Genomic DNA, 18375 nt, shown 5'->3' with positions numbered 1-18375 from the left:
TCTTGCAAAGCCCATTAGATAGGCGAAAGCACGGGCGGGCCCCGAGTTGGATCGAAGATGGCCGCCATCCTGGCAGGCCCAGGCACGTGTCTCTCTGCAATGTTGAAGCCTTGCGCCAGGCCCTGGGCGGGAGGGCGTGAAGGCCCTGAGCCACGAGAGGCCTTGGACACCAGAGGATACAGATTGGGTCTTGCATTCGAAGCAGAAGTGTTGACGCAAGATATTCCGACCGGCCGGTAGTCGTAACGCCCTGACTCACGACCTCGGAGAGCTCCGGTAGGCTGGATGCCCTCTGTACCTTGGTCAGTAGCCATGCTGGATTGTGCCGAGAACAGATTCTTGGAGGTTGCACTCCACAATCCCTTATCCCCTGGGGTTGAAAAGGAGGATGAACTTGAACGCCCTTTCGAGGACAATCCTGTAGGGGCCCTCAGCTTGGGAGCCGGTAGCCAGGACGGCCTCCGGTCTGTCCCAGGAGCACCCAGAAGACTCCCCGTATCCCTCGGCTTGGGAGCCAGTAGCCTTAGAGGCCTCAGGCCTGCCACAACCTGAATCCGAGGAAGCCTGATCCGTGGGAACCCCAGGGAAGAAGTCACCACGCTGTGGAGCTTGACTGAACAGAGGGCCTACCTTGTCTTGATGAGTGATCCTGGAGACAAAGTCCTTAAGGTGGGGCGGAGGAGAAGTGTGGAAGATCTCCCACAATTGCAACAAATTATTTTTCAATGCCCTGTGACTGAGAGCGCGTCAACCCGAACATGCGTCCCAGCGGTGGTCGAGCCCCAAACACTCAAGAAAGAGTGCATGGGGGCACGGGGTCGGGAACGAACAGTCGCATGAGGCACATCTTGTGAATCCTCCTGCGGCTGACATGTGCTGGGGGAGGGGGATGCACTGAAGGGAAGTTAAATAAGACTGAAAAATCAAAACGGGAGCATGCGGAAAGCAAAAGAATGTCCATGCGCTGGCTGCCAGGTCCGACACCCATGTGGAAAAAGGGACTGAGGTGAGGGAGGGAGGGAGTGGCACTGAAATGGGAAGCTCAGTTTATCGCTGCCAACCGTTCCGGTCCCCATGTTGGGGGGACACCCACAAGGATGGAGGAAATGGGACGGGACGTACGAGTACAATTAAAAATGCAATCAAATCTTGCCGGGCGCATTCATAGTAGTGAGAACATAGTACCAAGAACGTGATAAATGTTCTCAGCATTTAAAGGATGAAAGGTAGTTCTGGACACAGTTACATTCCCGAATATAAATCTGAATGGCCAGGTACCTGGAGATTGAAGGCACACAAAGGAAAGGTCAGTGCTGAGGAGAATGTGTTAATTAATTTGCATTTATTAGCTGTACAATTCTTCCGGACTCAAACCCGCCACTCGTTACAATATTTATACCTTTTGTTTGATCCTAAAAGAATGAAAAAATATCACACATTACAACTAAGTACAAAAATGCATCAGAGTCCAATAGCTAAACTGGTATAGCTCTGTTAAAAGCAGAACATTAAAAAAAAAAAAAACTTGTACTGAAATCATCTAGCTGAGACTATAAAATGTTTACATGGTTTTAATGTTCGACTTCTCACAGTTCATGTACAGGTTATTTTTTGACATTTGATATACAGGTATTTCACATTATTGTATTTGAATAGTATAACTTTTTTTATTTATCCAAAAAGGATTTTAACCACTGCCCTAATAACTCCCTAAGCCCAAGTTTCAAAAAGTTCTAATGTAAATCCATGACAACAAAATGTCTGCCTCGTCAAGTGATTTCAGCACATTGTGAAACATGTACATCAAATAAAATATATAAATCTGAGGAAAAATAAAAGCATTGTTGTGCCAGTTTTTGGAGCAGAAATACATTTTTTACACAGCTGGGACACCTTTTTTGCAATTGACAGTCTGGATTGCTTTTTTTTTTAATCTGTTTTGCCTCTTTCACATGATCGACTTTGACAGTTTTTCTGCAAACGTTTGCCAGTCATCGAAACTGGATTGGTATTTCAAAATGTAATGGAAATGGCCTACATATTACTTGCTACCACCCTCAAATGTCTTCTTTCATTTGCCATGATTAAAAACTCAAACTAATAAATGATATATTTACAAGCCTTATCATACAGAGATGCTCTGCACAATAAAGCAACAATGACTGAACACCAACCCTAACCTCTTACTGTCTCCATTCTCGTATGACCAGATGTAAGGGGCTGAATGTCAATAATTAGAAAGTGCCTAGACTGGGGGACATTATTGTTGTGCTGTATTTGATTTAGTGTGTCAACCACATTGCCACCCGATTCAGTCCTGTGCTACTTGCAAGAAGAATTAAAATGGTGCCTCTGTTCGAAGTGAAACAAGTTTCCTAACTTTGCTTCAGACGAGCGAGTAATCTTAACAAGCACCAACTAAAACTAGATTTAAAACAGTAGCACATTCCATAATTGCATTTAAATGTTAAAAGACTCCACAAGTGGAAACAAATAAAACATGAACTGTGAAAAGGCAGGAGGTTGAATAGGAAATCCAAAATATAGTTTTAACAGGTGATTTGCGAATCTTGAATGATCTTTTCATCTGCTCATCTTGTTCATGAAAGCCATAGGCTGATGATCTTTGCAGTGGTACAAAACTTCAGAAAAATAAAATAGAAAATAGCATGTAACCAGTAAAATCTCATGAACTTTCATTCCAGGAAATCCGGATTCCGAGAAAAAGTCTTGTCCATGATCTTTTAAAGCTAATTGAAAACAGCAAAATCCTACTGTGAATCACATTCCATGTCATTTTTGAAGGTCTTCCTTGGTGTCCATGTGGTAAAACAGTTTAAAACTGATGGATTTCCCCAGCAGGGAGGGTGGAATAATCTGTAATGAGCCGTTTAAACACAGCCCAGATTCAGTTAAGTCAACAAGCGAAAGCGATCCTCAATCACCGGTCCATCATACTGAGAATCATCTCTGGCGTGAGTTCCCCATTGGGAACTTCCACTGTAGCTTGCTGAACACGTGTCTCTTCCACTGGCTCAATGCCTGGCTCCTTCTTTACCTCCACAATAATGTTCTCAATAGCACCAGTGTCCTGGTCTTCCACTTGAATGATTGCTGCAGCTGTAGAATACGGGGAAGAGAAGGTAGATAACTGAATGTAGGTAGCCGATTGTTCACATAACAAAAATATATCAATTGATCATTGCTAGAGCACAACTCCCATCAGAATGCTTGTACTTTTAAGTTAAATAATTGGTATTAATATCATTAAATAGATAATTAATTGAATACAAAAAATCATACAGAAGATTTAGTATAACAAAGAATAGTAGTTGAGAAAAACTCGACAATAAGTGCAGTTTCAAAGAAAATTATTATATTCCAAACTGAACCTATTGAAATGGACAATATTAAAGCATTGCATTAAATTGATCTATTTCGACAATGATAATGCCATGAAAGCAAACAGGTAACATCACAATCTATTCATCATAATCTTAAAACATGTAAAAACCAAAGTACTGCAGAGAGTAAGATTACATGATTACATTAACTAGACATGTGTACATTTTTCGGTCTTAACCTTCAGGCCCACACCAAATATTTACAGGTTGAATAAACTGCTAAAACTTCATTAGAGTTTGCACAAACAGCCATTGCCTCAATGGTCGCACGACTTCCTCGAGCCAAATAAAAAGGCCTCGGGTAGAGTTTCCTTGTTGCCAGGTTGACGGGACATATCAATAGGAAATAAACCAAAGTTTCACTGGACAGCCACATAGTGGACATGTTGGAGGTATGGCATTATTCAATTTATTGCAGACTGGCAATCGGGAGGATCCCAATGCAGAGTTCGATAAACAGTCCTCTCATATTTGGGATTTACATAGTCCAGATACTCCCCATTACCCCAGTTCAACTTTACATTCCAGTAGCGAGTCAGGACCGAAGATCCTTCTACCCAGGAACGGATATCGCAGTCCGTTTTGAACAAGGAAGATGACTTAATCGCTGCTTGGCCTGAGCTAGTTGTGCTTCTTGTGTTAGACCAATACTTTCCTAGGCCCAAGTTGAACAGTTCTTCCTTAATGTGGATAAACCAGGGGATTGAGGGTCTCCCATCCTGTGAGATAACATCCAACACGGATTCTTTGAATTTAAGCAAGGAATCACACGACCATATGCGAATTGATTAATAAACGCATTAATAAACGGGTTGCAAACTGAAGATTAATTCCCCGTTTTTCGGAATACAGGTAGGTTAGGCACTGAGTAGGATAATCCCCAGGATGGTCTTCAAGTAGTTATTTTCCACTATGCATGAAGCAGTAGTTCTAGAATGCCCCCATAGCTCTGCCCCAAAGACTGCTGCCTGCCTTGCTTGGGCTTTATAGGCCTCCAAGGAAATAGACTGCACCATTTCATTGCTCCTGTGTGAACCTTTTAAAGAGCTCCGCTATATCCTGCCAGCATAACCTTTGCCTTCTCTATGTGCATACTCCATATGCAGGATGGACATTAATCTCACCCCCAAATAGTCGTAATAAGTCAACCTGCTCAATGGAGCCCTCACCTAGCTGTAGTCTTAATACTCTAGTTTACCTCCTTTTGGCATTCAAGATCATTGATTTCGTCTTGGGAGACATTGAGGGAAAGCCCATTTCTCGTACACTCGTACAAAAATCCATAAATATCCCAAGCTGTTTACCAACACCGGCAGGTGTTATCGACAGTAAAATCGCATCACCAGCAAACACTAAAATGGGGATCTTATCCCCTGCTAACGTGAGCATCTGAGTAGGAGGCTAGTAGCTCGGTGATAATGCCATTAATAAAAATACAAAACAGTTTGAGGGCTCAGACGCACCCCTGGTGGACTCCCTTCTCAATCTTGAAGGGTTGAGGAGTGCTTCTATCGGTGCCCCAGCAAACAACAGCTACGTTGTCTGCATACAGATTCTGGATTGCCACCAGCAGGTTTGAGGGGGATGAATAGTCCACAAGGAGGTCCCACAGTCGGCCCCTACATATAATATCAAAGGCGGTCCGAAGATCTATGAAGATGGCATAAACACTCCTCTTTCCAAGTACAGCATACTTCGAACAAACCAGTCTGAGGGGAATGCTTTGGTTGACAGCACTCGGCCCACCACAGAATCCTGCCTGGCAGTGATTAATGATGCGATTATCAGAGATCCTAGATTCCAGGTGAGTTAGGATCGCTCTAGCATACATTTTATCCCCTGCGTCCGATAACAATATAGGACAATAGTTAGCTGGCCCTTTTTGTGAATCAGGACTATCTTAGCTTGAGTCCATGAGGACGGAACAACGTTGTGCTTGAGGACTAAATTAAATAGCTTGATGAGATATGGAATCCAGATGCCTGGTTCTGTGGCATAGAGATCTATTGGAACCCGGTACAGGGCCTGGGGCCTTTCCTAGCTTTTGACTACGCAGAGCAGAGCTCTTCCAACTTCCTCACAAGTGAAGACAAGAGTGTGTTCACAAACTTAAACACTCCACTTTTCCCTGGGTAAACGATCTGTTCTCCTTGTAGAGCCCTGAAAAACGGTCGACCAAAGTGGAATCAGTGATGCAGCCCTGCTGAATGTTGCAGTCTAGTCTGGCTGATCGGCAAACCTTTGGCTGGTCTACATTCTGAATCGTACCAGGGGGTCCTAGACTCCACCTGGTTACGCACATCTTTCCGTGGTGCAAAACCCTCCACAACTGGGATTATGTCATGTTACTTCTAGCATGGTGGGTGATATTCAATGGTGCATTACCCTTAGGTGCCTTAGATGTCATATTGGTCAGACCCCGAAACAATTTCATGTCCAGCACCAAAAGGAGACAGTCGCTTTCGGGCTTGCACTCAATGACAAAGATAACATCTATTTTACTTTGTGCTATCTCTTTGTCGTAGGTTGGTCTTGCCGTGCATCCCAGAGAAATCGGACATTGCAGGCCCTGAGGTTAGCAGAGAGAAAAAGGATAGCCACATCGTCGGCATACCTATATTGTCTTCTTGGCTTGACTGAGTTTAAAGTACCTATGCCCCAGTGGCTGTCTACCTCGTCCATTATTTCAACCATACTATCTAAGGGCTAAAATTGAAGATTCAGATCCCCATAACTATTCTCGAGGAATTCAACGGGTTTGATCTTTATTCTATCGGTCACCTTCTGTATAAGGTAAACACCCGCCCCTGGTAAGCCCCCGTTGTAAAAATGTATGAGAAGAATCTTGGAGCTACCTACTAGTCTCAGCCCCCCATCGACCCCCTGCCTGGGCAACCCTTCTTTCCCTTAATAGCAGGAATCGCAAAGGTGGCATACCCTTCTATGTGAGGGGCATCAATGGTTTCTTGTAGGCTAAATATCCCATGCGCCTGCAAACAATTATGCTAATCGTTATCAACGAGGTATTTATTTACCCCAGCTATGTTCCAACATAAAACATGCACCCTGGTCCTCTGTTGGTCTGGAGTTCCAGGAGGGCGCTATGGTCTCATATCCCCCACTCCCACATGTTCGGTACTGGTGCCTGGCCCGTCAGTCATTTGGAGCCACTAAAGTCCCCAGGCTAAATGCAATTAAGTGCACTGTAATCTAGATGGACTATTCTTAGTACATTGCACACAGTACCTGGACAATGTGTCCCAACTCCAGCTAAACCAGATAGCCTTTGTGAGGGGAGCTGGGCTGTTCCGGTATCACACCCATGGTACCATGTGACCTAGGGAGCAGTCTGGGATGGGCTGAGCACCCCCCTTGGCCCGAGTCCCTGGCACGAGAGACATTTTGATTGAAATGACCAATCCTCTGGTGGGGGGATTAGGGGTAATGACCGCTGCTCCATTAGCAGTATCTCTTGTACCGTCTTGTGGTCTTTCATTTGGATTATAATCGCATCATTACCATTCAGTGCCACCAGTTGCACACAAACTACTATGTGCACCGGATCATTGAGTACCCCCCCCCCCTTATTGCCCGCAGCCAATGAGTGGCCTTGTTACTCAGACCATCTCCTGTTTGGGGTTCAATGGTTTGGGGACATTCACTAAATAAAACAGTTCTGTACTGGGTCAGTGCCAGAGCTAGGAGAAAGAATAAAATGGGTATTAGAAAATGGTTCCCTGGGGAACTTCTCATGTTGGTCCTGCCCATATGGCAATGTGATAATGTCAGTGCGTTTCCCTATGTTCTTATTAAAATGTGCTAGTTTAGAGCAGGCATTGGGCTTATCGGAGCGATAATCAAATCCCTGACCACCACCCCAGCTCTCTGGCCAGCTGGGCCTTTTCAACCCTTGCTGGAGGTGTCTCTCCAAGGGTATGTATACAAAACACCAATCCCCTCCATCACCCTATGTAGTGTACTCAACTCATGTCTCAGTGCCTAGTTGGCTTTTTGTAATAGGGCCACAAGGGATAAAGCATGCTAACACCCACAGCTCCTCACCCGCAGTCCACACTCTCACACAATGGCTCTACCCTTTGTTTAATGGGACTATGGTGAACCTGTCCCGGGAGGGGAATGGAATCGGCCTTATGATCACTCAAGATCTTAAAGCTATTCGACGTTGTGACTGCTGGGGCGGGGGTGGGGATGAGGAGGGGGGAGCGAAAACCCTAGTTTACAACCATGCCCTGTCTGACACCACCCCTCCATCCTGGTCCCTTAACACTGTAGGTCCACAGTGTTAAATGATTTCCCGTCCTGCTGCTCAGGGCGGTTGGAGACTTCATAACCAGGAATCATTTTCCCCGCTTACACTAAAGGCAGGGAGAGAGCGGTTAGGTGTCCCCAAGCTATCCGGGGCTAGTTTTCGCATGTCCTCTAGGGAGAGCTTATGTTGGGGTGTTTTCCTTTTACAATAGGTTCCGGCCCACCATCATCCTTAATAGCAATAGCAGACAACTCATCTTTGACCACCACACCGCAGTTGGAACCCACTTTCGCTCCCTTTTGTCCAGTTCTCTGAACTCTTAATAGGAGGCCTACACCCCCAGAGAGCCTGTCATGAAGGAGATCCGCTATTTTATTGATCATTGCATTGGCCTCGTCAATTTCATTAATAAACTTGTTAGTTCTCTTGCCAGTGTTGCAATTTAATGGTGGGCTCCCATCTTTCCATTTAGACATTTTACAAAAACGATGAGCACACAGGGGTAAAACTGCAACACTCGCTCGAGCAAGCGAGACCGCACACTTTACCCTATTCTAAATACCAATGCGAAAAAATGCAATGCAAAAGAGCAAAATACAAAAGTGCTTAGTGCAACCAAGTGCAATTTCAGATCACAAATATTGAGAATAACCCTTGACAGCAAATGCAGATTCAAAGCAAATTATTATATTCCAAACTGAAGTCATCAAAATTGACAATATTAGACACATGAATTAAGACTCACAGGGGAAGACCAACAGGTCAAACTAGAAGACACAAAAGGGAAAATAGGGAGGGGATAACAGCATCATTTGAAGTAAAGTTAATACTCTACATTAAGAATTTTGTAAAAATAGTCCATTTGTTTTTAAATTTAGGTACATTTCAACAGAATGAAGCGTAACTTTTTTCGATTCTATGAAATGAGCAAATGGAATTCCAAATTTGTAGAAGATGGAAAGCAACAGATTAAAATAAAAAAGAAAATCTGGAGATGGTATATGCGACATGTAGGGATTAACTAAAACACTGATCAAATTGCATAAAGTTAGTGGTTCCTGAAATGAAAACACACTTAGCAAACATTTCCAACTTTTTTCCCAAAAGAATAAACATTTACATTTAAATATGGAATGAGTGAAGTCAGCGGAATGGGATTGACGGGACCAGCATAAATTAGAAATATTGTTAAAAATAATTCTAAGTGGTGCTAAACAGGCTCTATGTAGGATACAATAGTGCGATTGCATTTGATTAGCAGAAACTGAAGTGAAAAAACAAAGCTGCCAAATTTAAACGCAGCAGTCTTATGAGTTTCACATTTCAATCAAATTGCCATTGCTTAGTAATCTTGGAATTTAGACAATCATATCTGGGTTGGATGAGAATGGAGTATAACTTGCATGCTTTAGTAGATGGATATTGCATAAACAATTGTATATACTTAGACAGCATATTTTGGTAGCAGATAGGTAGGGCTCTAGTAACTGTGTTTACAAGGGCAACATAACACATGTAAACAGTAGTATTAAGATTGAATTGAATAGAGGGAACGGAATATTATTCAGGAAATGTTTAACAAGAAATATTCCAGCATCGTACCATCTTTGCAGCATATCAAGTTTGGGTTTACACGAAAATAATGTATTAAACAATAAAAAGGTGCTCATGGAATGTTGAGCAATAAAAAGAGCAATTTAATAAGCTAGTCCGAGCATTTTTTCAAAGAATGTAGGAGGGACCTTCTTAATATCAGGCCATGATGCTGTCTGAAGAAAATGAATATAGAGAATGGAGCAATTAACTTCGATTCTAATGTAATCCAAGTAGGAGCATCATCAGTTGACATTCATTATATTGAAACAGAATGATTTGTCGTAATAAAGAAGATCTGTGATATTTGAGAAAGTCTGAACCTCTTTCCCCCAGTGGCTCACTGTCTCCAGAGCCCTTGTTCTCTCTAGGCTGGGCTATTGCAACAGCCTCTTCCTCAACCTCCCTTCTTCGGCCATGTGCCCTCTCTGCAACTCATCCAGAACAGAACCGCAAGACTTATCCTTGGCCTCAAGCCCAGCATCCGCGTCTCTCCGGCGCTGAAATCCCTTCACTGGCTCCCTGTGGCTGCAAGGACCAAGTTCAAGACCCTCTGCATTGTCCACAAAGCTTTCTGGGGCCTGGGACCTACCTACCTGCAAGGCTGCCTACCTAAATACTGTCCCTCACGAGCCCTTCGCTCATCCACCTCTAACCTTCTGCGAGTGAGCCGGTACTCCAAGCAGAGATTTGGAGGGAGATCCTTATCCTCAGCAGGTGCTTCCCTCTGGAATAGCCTCCCTGCTGCCCTCAGTCTTGAGCCTGATCTTCTTAAGTTCCAGAAACTCCTCAAGGCCTTCCCTCTTCTCTTCCTTCGCTCTCCCTCTACCCTGATAACCAGGCTCTCTGCATCTCCCTCCTCTTCCTTACAGCTTGGTGACTGGCCGCCTGGTGTACCTCAGTCTCACCGATCCAGGGCACCCCCGCCAATCCTCTCCTGCATTTGCCTCAGGGCCCTACAATCACAGCACTTAGGAATAATAATGAAAGAGAGAGGCCCTCTCTACACTTACCCCAATCTACGACTGGGTGCACTTGGACCACCCCCCCCCCCGTTAACGTCAATGCACTTGCACGATTCAAATGCAACGTGCCTGAAGATCGTCTGTCTGTCCTCCCATGTCTGCTCCCCTTAATTGCACTGGTAAAACTGTTAAATGTATTTTACACACTTCCACTGCCTGTGCAGACTACCATTGTCTCAGAATTTCAAGGGCTCTGAATGATTGCTGTTTTTTCCCCCCTTGTTCCCACCATCCTTGAGCGCTAACACTTTCCTGTGTATAGGCGCTATATAAATAAATACAATGTTACCCTCTTCATTAGCTTTCTTTATTTACTTTAAATTTATTAAAAGCAATTTTGGGAATTTTTTTATTCCAAAGAAAATTAGAAAAGTTTGTTCTTTTTTGGGAACAATGTAGTTGGTACCAATAATGGAAATATTGAAAGAAAATTAAGGATAAGGAACAAGTTACTTACCTGTAACTGTTGTTCTCCAGCATGGGTCTGGCATGGATTCACATGCTCATGAATATTCCCCGTCGTCAGGCTGGGAATCCTCGGTAAAGAAAAAACCAGTATCAGTTTCGTTTCTGATCTGTCTTTCGTAGTAATAACCAATCACTGGTCTCTGCGTCATACTGACCACAGCCAATGACTGCCCTCTACCTAAGCACCGCCTCTGGCAGCCATCTTCAGATTTGGAAGCACGTGAAGTGGCAGTATGACCAAGTGAAGAGCCGCAGAGGGGTAGGCGGGAGGGTTCGCATGTGAATCCATGCCAGACCCATGCTGGAGAACAACAGTTACAGGTAAGTAACTTGTTCCTTCTCCAGCATGGGGTCTGGCATGGATTCACATGCTCATGAATAAAGAATACATAGCAGTACACACATGCACAACCACGGGAGGTGGCAAAGGCTCAACATTAAGCATCACATCAACTCAACATTAAGCATCTTACCTCCTCACCAGGCTCACCTCAGGCGAACAGGTTGCGCAGCACTGCTTGGCCGACCCTGGACTCCTCCCTGGAATCCCGGTCGACGCAGTAGAATTTCGTGAAGGTGTGCGTCGACCTCCACGTAGCAGCCCTGCATATGTCCAGCAGGGGCACACCAGATAGGAACGCCGTGGTAGCTGCGATCGCTCTGGTGGAATGGGCTCTCGGACGGCCAGGCAGCGGTCGGTTTGCCAACCGGTGACAGTACATGATACAGCCGGAGAGCCATCTGGAGATGGAAGCCTTCGAGAGAGCCTTCCCCTGATTGACAGGTCCAAAGTTCACAAAGAGTTGTGACGTCTTCCGAAAACCTTTCGTGCGGTCCACGTAGAACTTCAGCGCTCTAGCTACATCCAGCGAGTGCAAAGTCCTCTCAGCCGGCGACGAAGGCGACGGGAAGAACACAGGTAACACCAAGGGTTCGTTGAGATGAAAGTCCGACGGTACCTTGGGCATGAAGGAGGGGTGCGTCCTGAGCACTACCCTCGTGTCGTGGAAAGTCAAGTACGGGGCCTTGCAGGAAAGGGCCTGGATCTCTCCCACTCGTCGTGCGGAGGTGATGGCCACGAGAAAAGCTGTTTTCCACGATAGAAACTTCAACGGGGCCGAGTGCAGAGGCTCGAACGGAGGTCCCATGAGTTTGGTCAGCACCACGTTGAGCTCCCACGCCGGGGCCGGAGCCTTCACCGGCGGGAACGATCTGAACAGTCCCTTCATGAACTCTTTCACCAGACGATGAGACCACAAGGACGTCCGGCCCGTGGTTCTGGTGTATCGGGAGATCGCAGCAAGATGAATCTTGATGGACGCGTGTGCCAGACCAGCTTTGGCCAGCGTCAGCAGGTACGGCAGCACTTGGGGAGCCGTAATCCGTAGAGGGTTAACCTTCTGTGCGTGGCACCAGACAGAGAACCTCTTCCATTTGTGTCCGTAGCATTTAAGAGTCGAGGACGCCCTGGCCTTTGCAAGAACCTCTCTGCAATCGGCCGGTATGTCGTATCCTCCAAACTCTAGCGCTGCAGGAGCCAGGCCTGCAAGTTCAGCGACTTCGGGTCGTGGTGGAGGATGGCGCCTCCTTCCCTGGAGAGTAGATCCGCGTCCGCCGGCAGCTTGATTGGCGGGGACGCCGACAAGTCCAGAAGGTCCGGGAACCATATCTGCCTCGGCCACGCAGGTGCGACGAGGATCATCCTGCACCGTGACCTCTTGAGCTGGTTGACGAGCCGGATTAGCAGAGGCAAGGGAGGGAACGCGTAGAGGAACAGGCCCTCCCAGGGGAACGAGAAAGCATCGCCCATGCTCCTCGTCTGGGGAAACCTGCTGGCGAACCTCCGGCACTTGGTGTTCGTCGCCGTCGCGAACAGGTCGATCTGGGGTGTGCCCCACCGTCGGAAGAGGCGATCCACCAGATCCTGCCGTAGTTCCCACTCGTGGCACGAGCGCAGCTCCCTGCTGAGTGAGTCGGCGATGGTGTTTTTTATCCCTGCCAGATGAAACGGCACCAGAAGAATCCCTTGGGCGACGGCCCAATGCCACAGGTCCTGCGCCTCCTTGGACAGCGCTGGGGACCTGGTTCCGCCCTGTTTCCTGATGTAAAACATGGTGGTGGTGTTGTCGGTGAAGATCCTCACCACCTTGCCCTTGAGGGACGGAAGGAAGGACCTGAGGGCCCAAAACACTGCACGGAGCTCCAGGACGTTGATATGCAGGGACTTCTCCGTCGGGAGCCAGAGTCCCCTTGCGTGCAGATTTTCGGTGTGCGCTCCCCACCCTTCTAGGGAGGCATCCGTGGTCACAGTCACCTGGTGGGCTGGGGTCTGGAAGTCCATGCCCGCCGTCAGATGCGCGCGGGTGCCCCACCACCGTATCGCTCGTCGGAAACTCTCGTCGAGCTTGATCCTTTCCTCGAAGCTGCCCGTCGTCTGGATCCAGCGCGCATCCAGGAACTCTTGCAACGGGCGCATCCGGAGCCTGCACATGGGAATGAGGTAGATGCAGGAAGACATCATCCCGAGGAGGGACTTGATGGACCTCACCTTGGCCGCGTCGGCCACCAACATCCGTTGCACCTTGCCCAAGATGGTCCTGGTCCTCTCCTCCGACGGGGAGGCCAGAAGGGACACTGTGTCGAGCCTCGCTCCCAGAAACAGTGCGACTTGCGCGGGCACCAGGTGGGATTTGGCGTAGTTCACGGAGAATCCCAGGTCCGTGAGGAGTTGGACGGTCCTTGCCGTGTGGACCACGGCGAGCTCCCTCGTCTTGGCGCGGATGAGCCAGTCGTCCAGGTAGGGGTAGACGTGAATCCCCTCGCGGCGCAGCTGCGCCGCCACCGGTGCGAGGCACTTGGTGAAAACCCTGGGTGCCGACCGCAGTCCGAAGGGAAGGGCTTTGAACTGGTAATGACGCCCTTGGACCACGAATCTGAGGAATTTTCGGTGCCCCTTTAGGATGGGAATGTGGAAGTAGGCATCCTCCAAATCCAACGACGATAGGAAGTCTCCTTCCTCCAGCTGACCCAGGACGTGCTGGAGGGTGACCATCCGGAACTTCTGCGCCTTGATGAACTTGTTCAGGCGTCGCAGGTCCAGGATGGGGCGCCATCCTCCCGTCTTCTTCTTCACGAGGAAGTAACGCGAGTAGACTCCGGAGCCCCGAAGCCTCTTTGGGACGAGTTCGATGGCGCCCTTTCTGAGCATCGCCTTTACCTCCAGGAGAAGTTGAGGGACGTGAAGTTCTTTCCTGGCCACGGGGGGGACGCGCGGGCACCTTCTTTGAAACTCGAGCGCGTGGCCCCGGGCCAGGGCGTCCAGCACCCAACGGTCGGTGGAGATGGACTCCCACACGCTGACGAAGCCCGCCAGCCGGCCTCCCACCGGGGTGCTTCGGTGGGGGCCCGACCCCACGGCCGGTTCAATCCTGCTTGGACGCGGCCTTGCCGCCTTGGCCTCCTTGGCGACGACGGCGGGGGCCGCCAGACTTGCCTCGTCCTCTGTAGGCCTCTTGCGACGACGAGCGGGCCGCTTGACGGTAGGAAGCGAAACCGCCGCCGGAACCTTTGGAGGCGCCCTTGCCTCTGCCGCTCCGAAAGGGCGTCCGCCGTTGCTGCAGTACTCCAAGGGCCCGGGCCGTCTCAGTATCCGCCTTGATGGCCTGAAGGGAATCGTCCACTGTCTTCCCAAACAGGTTGTTCCCGTCGAAGGGCATGTCCAGGACCCTGGTCTGGACGTCCTGCCGAAAGTCCGTAGCCTTGAGCCATCCGCGACGTCGAAGGCAAACGCCGTTGCCCATCTGGCGGAACCCAGTGTCGGCGATGTCCGTCGCCACGGTGATGGCGTGGTCCGAGGCCACCTCACCTTCCTGCAGGATCTCAAGGGCCTCCGCCCTCTTGTCGTCCGGCAGAAAATCCAGCAGGGGAGCTATCTTGTACCAGAGTTCCCTGTCGTAGCGGGCCACGATAGCCAAGGCGTTGGCCGCTTTAATCGTCGTCGCCGCCGACGAGATGACTCTGCGTCCCATGGCATCCAATTTCTTTCCCTCGCCGTCCGGCGGGGAAGTCGACGTGGAGGCCGCACCCCCCCCCCGCTTTCTTCCTGGCTGCCGCGGAGACGACGGAGTCCGGGGTAGGCTGCGCCCGGAGGCATAGGGGGGCCGAGTCCGGGACCCGGTACTTTTTCTCGTACCGGTCTCTTTTCGCTGGCGTCGTGGAAGGGTTCTTGAGGAGGGAAAGGCCCTCATCCCAAATGTCGTCCAACAGAGGCACTGCGAGGACCGTCTTCCTCTTGGTCTCGCGCCGTTGGTAAAGGAAGCCTTCCTTTTTCTTCTCCTCAGGGCAGAGTTGGAAAAGCTCGGATGCCCTGGCGATCATTGAGTGGAACGATCCAATCTCGTCGGGCGGAGAAGCCCTGGTGGGAGGCGATGACGGAAAATCCTCGTCGTATGCCTCGTCGTCCGTACCCGTCGCTGCCGTGTCAGTCCCCGTATCATCCCCTCGGGTGGACGGGGAGGAGGGCTGGACGGGGCGCGACGGTTGAAAAGGAGGCGGTGGATGGATCCTTCTTTTCTTGGTAGGGGGAACACCAGAAGGTCCCGGTTCTGGATCCCCCGACGGGAGAGGTTCCTCTGTCGTCGTCGTCACCTGCGTCGGGGCCCATTCCGACGGGCTGGTCTTGTTCCACGCTTAGGCCGTGGCTTAAGACCTCGATCAGTTCCTCTTCTGAGGTTGAGGCCGAATCTACGACGACGCCCTGCCCCCCTTTCTTCCCCACGGAGGGTTTCACGGGGGTCCTATCGATGGGCACGAAAGAAGACTCCCTCCGAGGAGGCAGGGAGATTCTGGGCCCCGAGGCCGCCACCACTGGTGCAGCCTCCACAGGCTGGGCCAGGGCCGCCGCGACCGTTTCGATAGAGGGCTTGGTCGAATGGATCAAGGCCTTCACCACCTTAGGTGCGCTCACCGCCTTATCCTTGAGGGAGGGGGCACTGCCACGCTCCTCCTCTGCCTTAGAGCTCGACCGGGGTCTCTCCAGGAGCTTCGCTGGGTGCTCGGCCTTCCTCTTACCCGACCCAGAGCGTTGGCTCGTGGTTGATGGTGCCGGGGAGGGTGCGCCCTGCCTGGCGCCCGTAGAGCCCGACCGTTCGGCGCTCCCGGTGCCAGCGGACTCGCGGTGCTTGGCCTTATGTTGGGCCCCCGTCGCCGGGGCACCCTCAAAGGTCTTAGAAGACCGCTCAGATTTCTTCTTCTTCTCGCCAGACGGGCTCTTACCCTCCAGCCAGCTGGCGAGACGTTGATGGCGGTCCTTCATGGTCCGTTCCGACATGTTGCCGCAAAACGCACAGTCCTTCTCCACGTGCGTCTTGTCCCCATGAAGGCAGTAAAGGCAGAAAGAGTGTTCGTCCTCCTTGAAGACGTTCTGCAGCTGGCATCCAGGGCAGGCCCTGAACAGCTTTCCGGGCGTCGAGCTTCCCTTCTCCTGGGCCATCTCCGAGACCGGGCCTGAGAAGCTTCTGGAGTCCTCCGAAGTGTAGCTCGACGAAATCTTCACCCTTGAGGGGCACAGATGAATCCGACACGGGTCCCCGTTGATCGGATGTAGGATCGGTGGAGCTTGAGGCTCTTTTGACCGAAAGAATCGAAGTTTTTGTGAAAAAGCGCGAAAAAATAGCACTAACGCTCGAGAGCAATAGCACGAGGATCCCAACACATGAACGTGCGGTAAAAATCTGAAGATGGCTGCCAGAGGCGGTGCTTAGGTAGAGGGCAGTCATTGGCTGTGGTCAGTATGACGCAGAGACCAGTGATTGGTTATTACTACGAAAGACAGATCAGAAACGAAACTGATACTGGTTTTTTCTTTACCGAGGATTCCCAGCCTGACGACGGGGAATATTCATGAGCATGTGAATCCATGCCAGACCCCATGCTGGAGAATAGGCCCAAGTGTCATTTTGATGCAATCTAGACGACCCCACCAGGATAAAGAGGGGACCATTGGTTAATTGAAGAATTTATTTTATCCATAATTACATTTTGATTTGGAGTTAAAGTAGAAGTAATATCCTTAGACATAATGATACTTAAAGGGATGGTCTAGCAAACATTTTTATTTAAAAAATAGATAGGCAACAAAAGAAAAACTGCAGCGTTTTCCAACACAACCGCGTGTGTTTCTGCCTGCTGTGGCTATCACTTTGGGTCTCCGGTGCTCCCAGGGGAGCACCGGAGACCCACAGCAGGCAGAAACACACGCGGTTATGTTTACATGCCACGTAGTGTTTCTACCTGCAGCTGATTTCTCATTTGGGGCTCTCGGGCTCCCCGTCGGGAGCCCGAGAGCCCCAAATGGGAAAGCAGATTCAGGCAGAAAACGCGGTTGTGTTGGAAAACGCTGCAGTTTTTCTTTCCAAGTTTCTCAGACTCCTCCGAGCCAGAGGAGCCTGAGAAACTTGGAAAGAAAAACCGCAGCGTTTTCCAACACAATAACGTTGTATTTATGTTTGCGGTCGCTTCAAAAGCGACTGCAAACATAAATACAACGTTTTTAAAGCTGCGGTTTTATTTCTAAGTTTTCCTGGCTCCTCCAGCCCGGAAAACTTAGAAAAAAAACCGCAGCTAGTGCTTATTTTAAAAAAATAAAATAAACAGCACTTACCGAGATTCAGCTGCAGCTTTCCTGCTCTGGTCTCCGGTCCCCGTCCTCCGCCTACAGCACTAATGAAGGAAAAGCCACCCAGCGGTAGCCTTTGTTTACTACAGCTGGCTGGCTTTTCCTTCATTAGTGCCGCAAAAGCCAGCACAGGAGGGCCTCCATTTCACAAAATGGATGCGCCCATGTGCTTGCTTTTGCGAATTTTGAGCTTGAATAGCTCAAACTTTTACATAGGAAGTTTTAAAACAGAGAATGCTAGTATTTTTTTTATGTTGTTTAAATAAAAAATTTTACTAGACCATCCCTTTAAATATTTAATGAATGACTGGGCACCATTTCATGGCATATAAAGGAATATCAGAAATTATGCAAGAATTAAAAGGTAAGATTTCCGATTTATCAAAATGTAATTTATAGCCAGAAACAAAATGTATCAATAATGGTCATTGACACAGGGATAGATGTGGAAGGATCCAAAATACAAAGAAGAATATCATCAGCATAAGCAGAACATTTTATTGAGATGCCCTTTATGGTAATACCTTTGATATGGTAATTTAAAGCAATGATTTGAAGAAGAGGTTCTAAAGCCAAAATAAAAATGGAGAAATTAAAGTTACTCACCGTACTGACTGGAGTATTCGGTCTTTAGTCCCCTTTCCTCCATCCTTGTACCGTCCACATGTTGTTGGGGATGCCCACTGAAACCTTCAGCAGCATAAAATTGAGCTTCCCCTTTAAATCTAAAACAGCCTGCTGGGGCAGGGACCTGGGCGTGCAAACCCCTGCCCACCACGAGGCCCCGCCCTCCGGTGCCTCACCTCAGTCCTCCTAACACATCGGACAGTGAAATACCTGGATACACTGAATATATTAGCCCCTGGCTTACAAGCGGGGGAGGTGGGTGGGACGTATGAAAGAAAGGGGACTAAGGACTAGGAGCACTCCAGTCACTAT

General features: G+C 48.9%; 1 protein-coding gene across 1 annotated transcript in view; it reads right to left on the bottom strand.

Moving 5' to 3' along the window:
* Window positions 1-1325: 1325 nt before the first annotated feature.
* CTCF (CCCTC-binding factor) overlaps window positions 1326-18375 on the bottom strand; it is a 601567-nt gene continuing 584517 nt past the window's right edge. Inside the window, exon 11 of the mRNA XM_069604497.1 lies at window positions 1326-3120. Coding sequence (XP_069460598.1) covers window positions 2942-3120 — 179 coding nt within the window. The 3' untranslated portion in view covers window positions 1326-2941. The remainder of the gene's footprint in view (window positions 3121-18375) is intronic.

The sequence above is a fragment of the Ambystoma mexicanum genome, chromosome 1p (genome assembly GCF_040938575.1).
Source record: "Ambystoma mexicanum isolate Mex_15411 chromosome 1p, UKY_AmexF1_1, whole genome shotgun sequence".
NCBI classification, from domain to species: domain Eukaryota; kingdom Metazoa; phylum Chordata; class Amphibia; order Caudata; family Ambystomatidae; genus Ambystoma; species Ambystoma mexicanum.
This window is presented reverse-complemented; position numbering and strand designations above follow the sequence as displayed.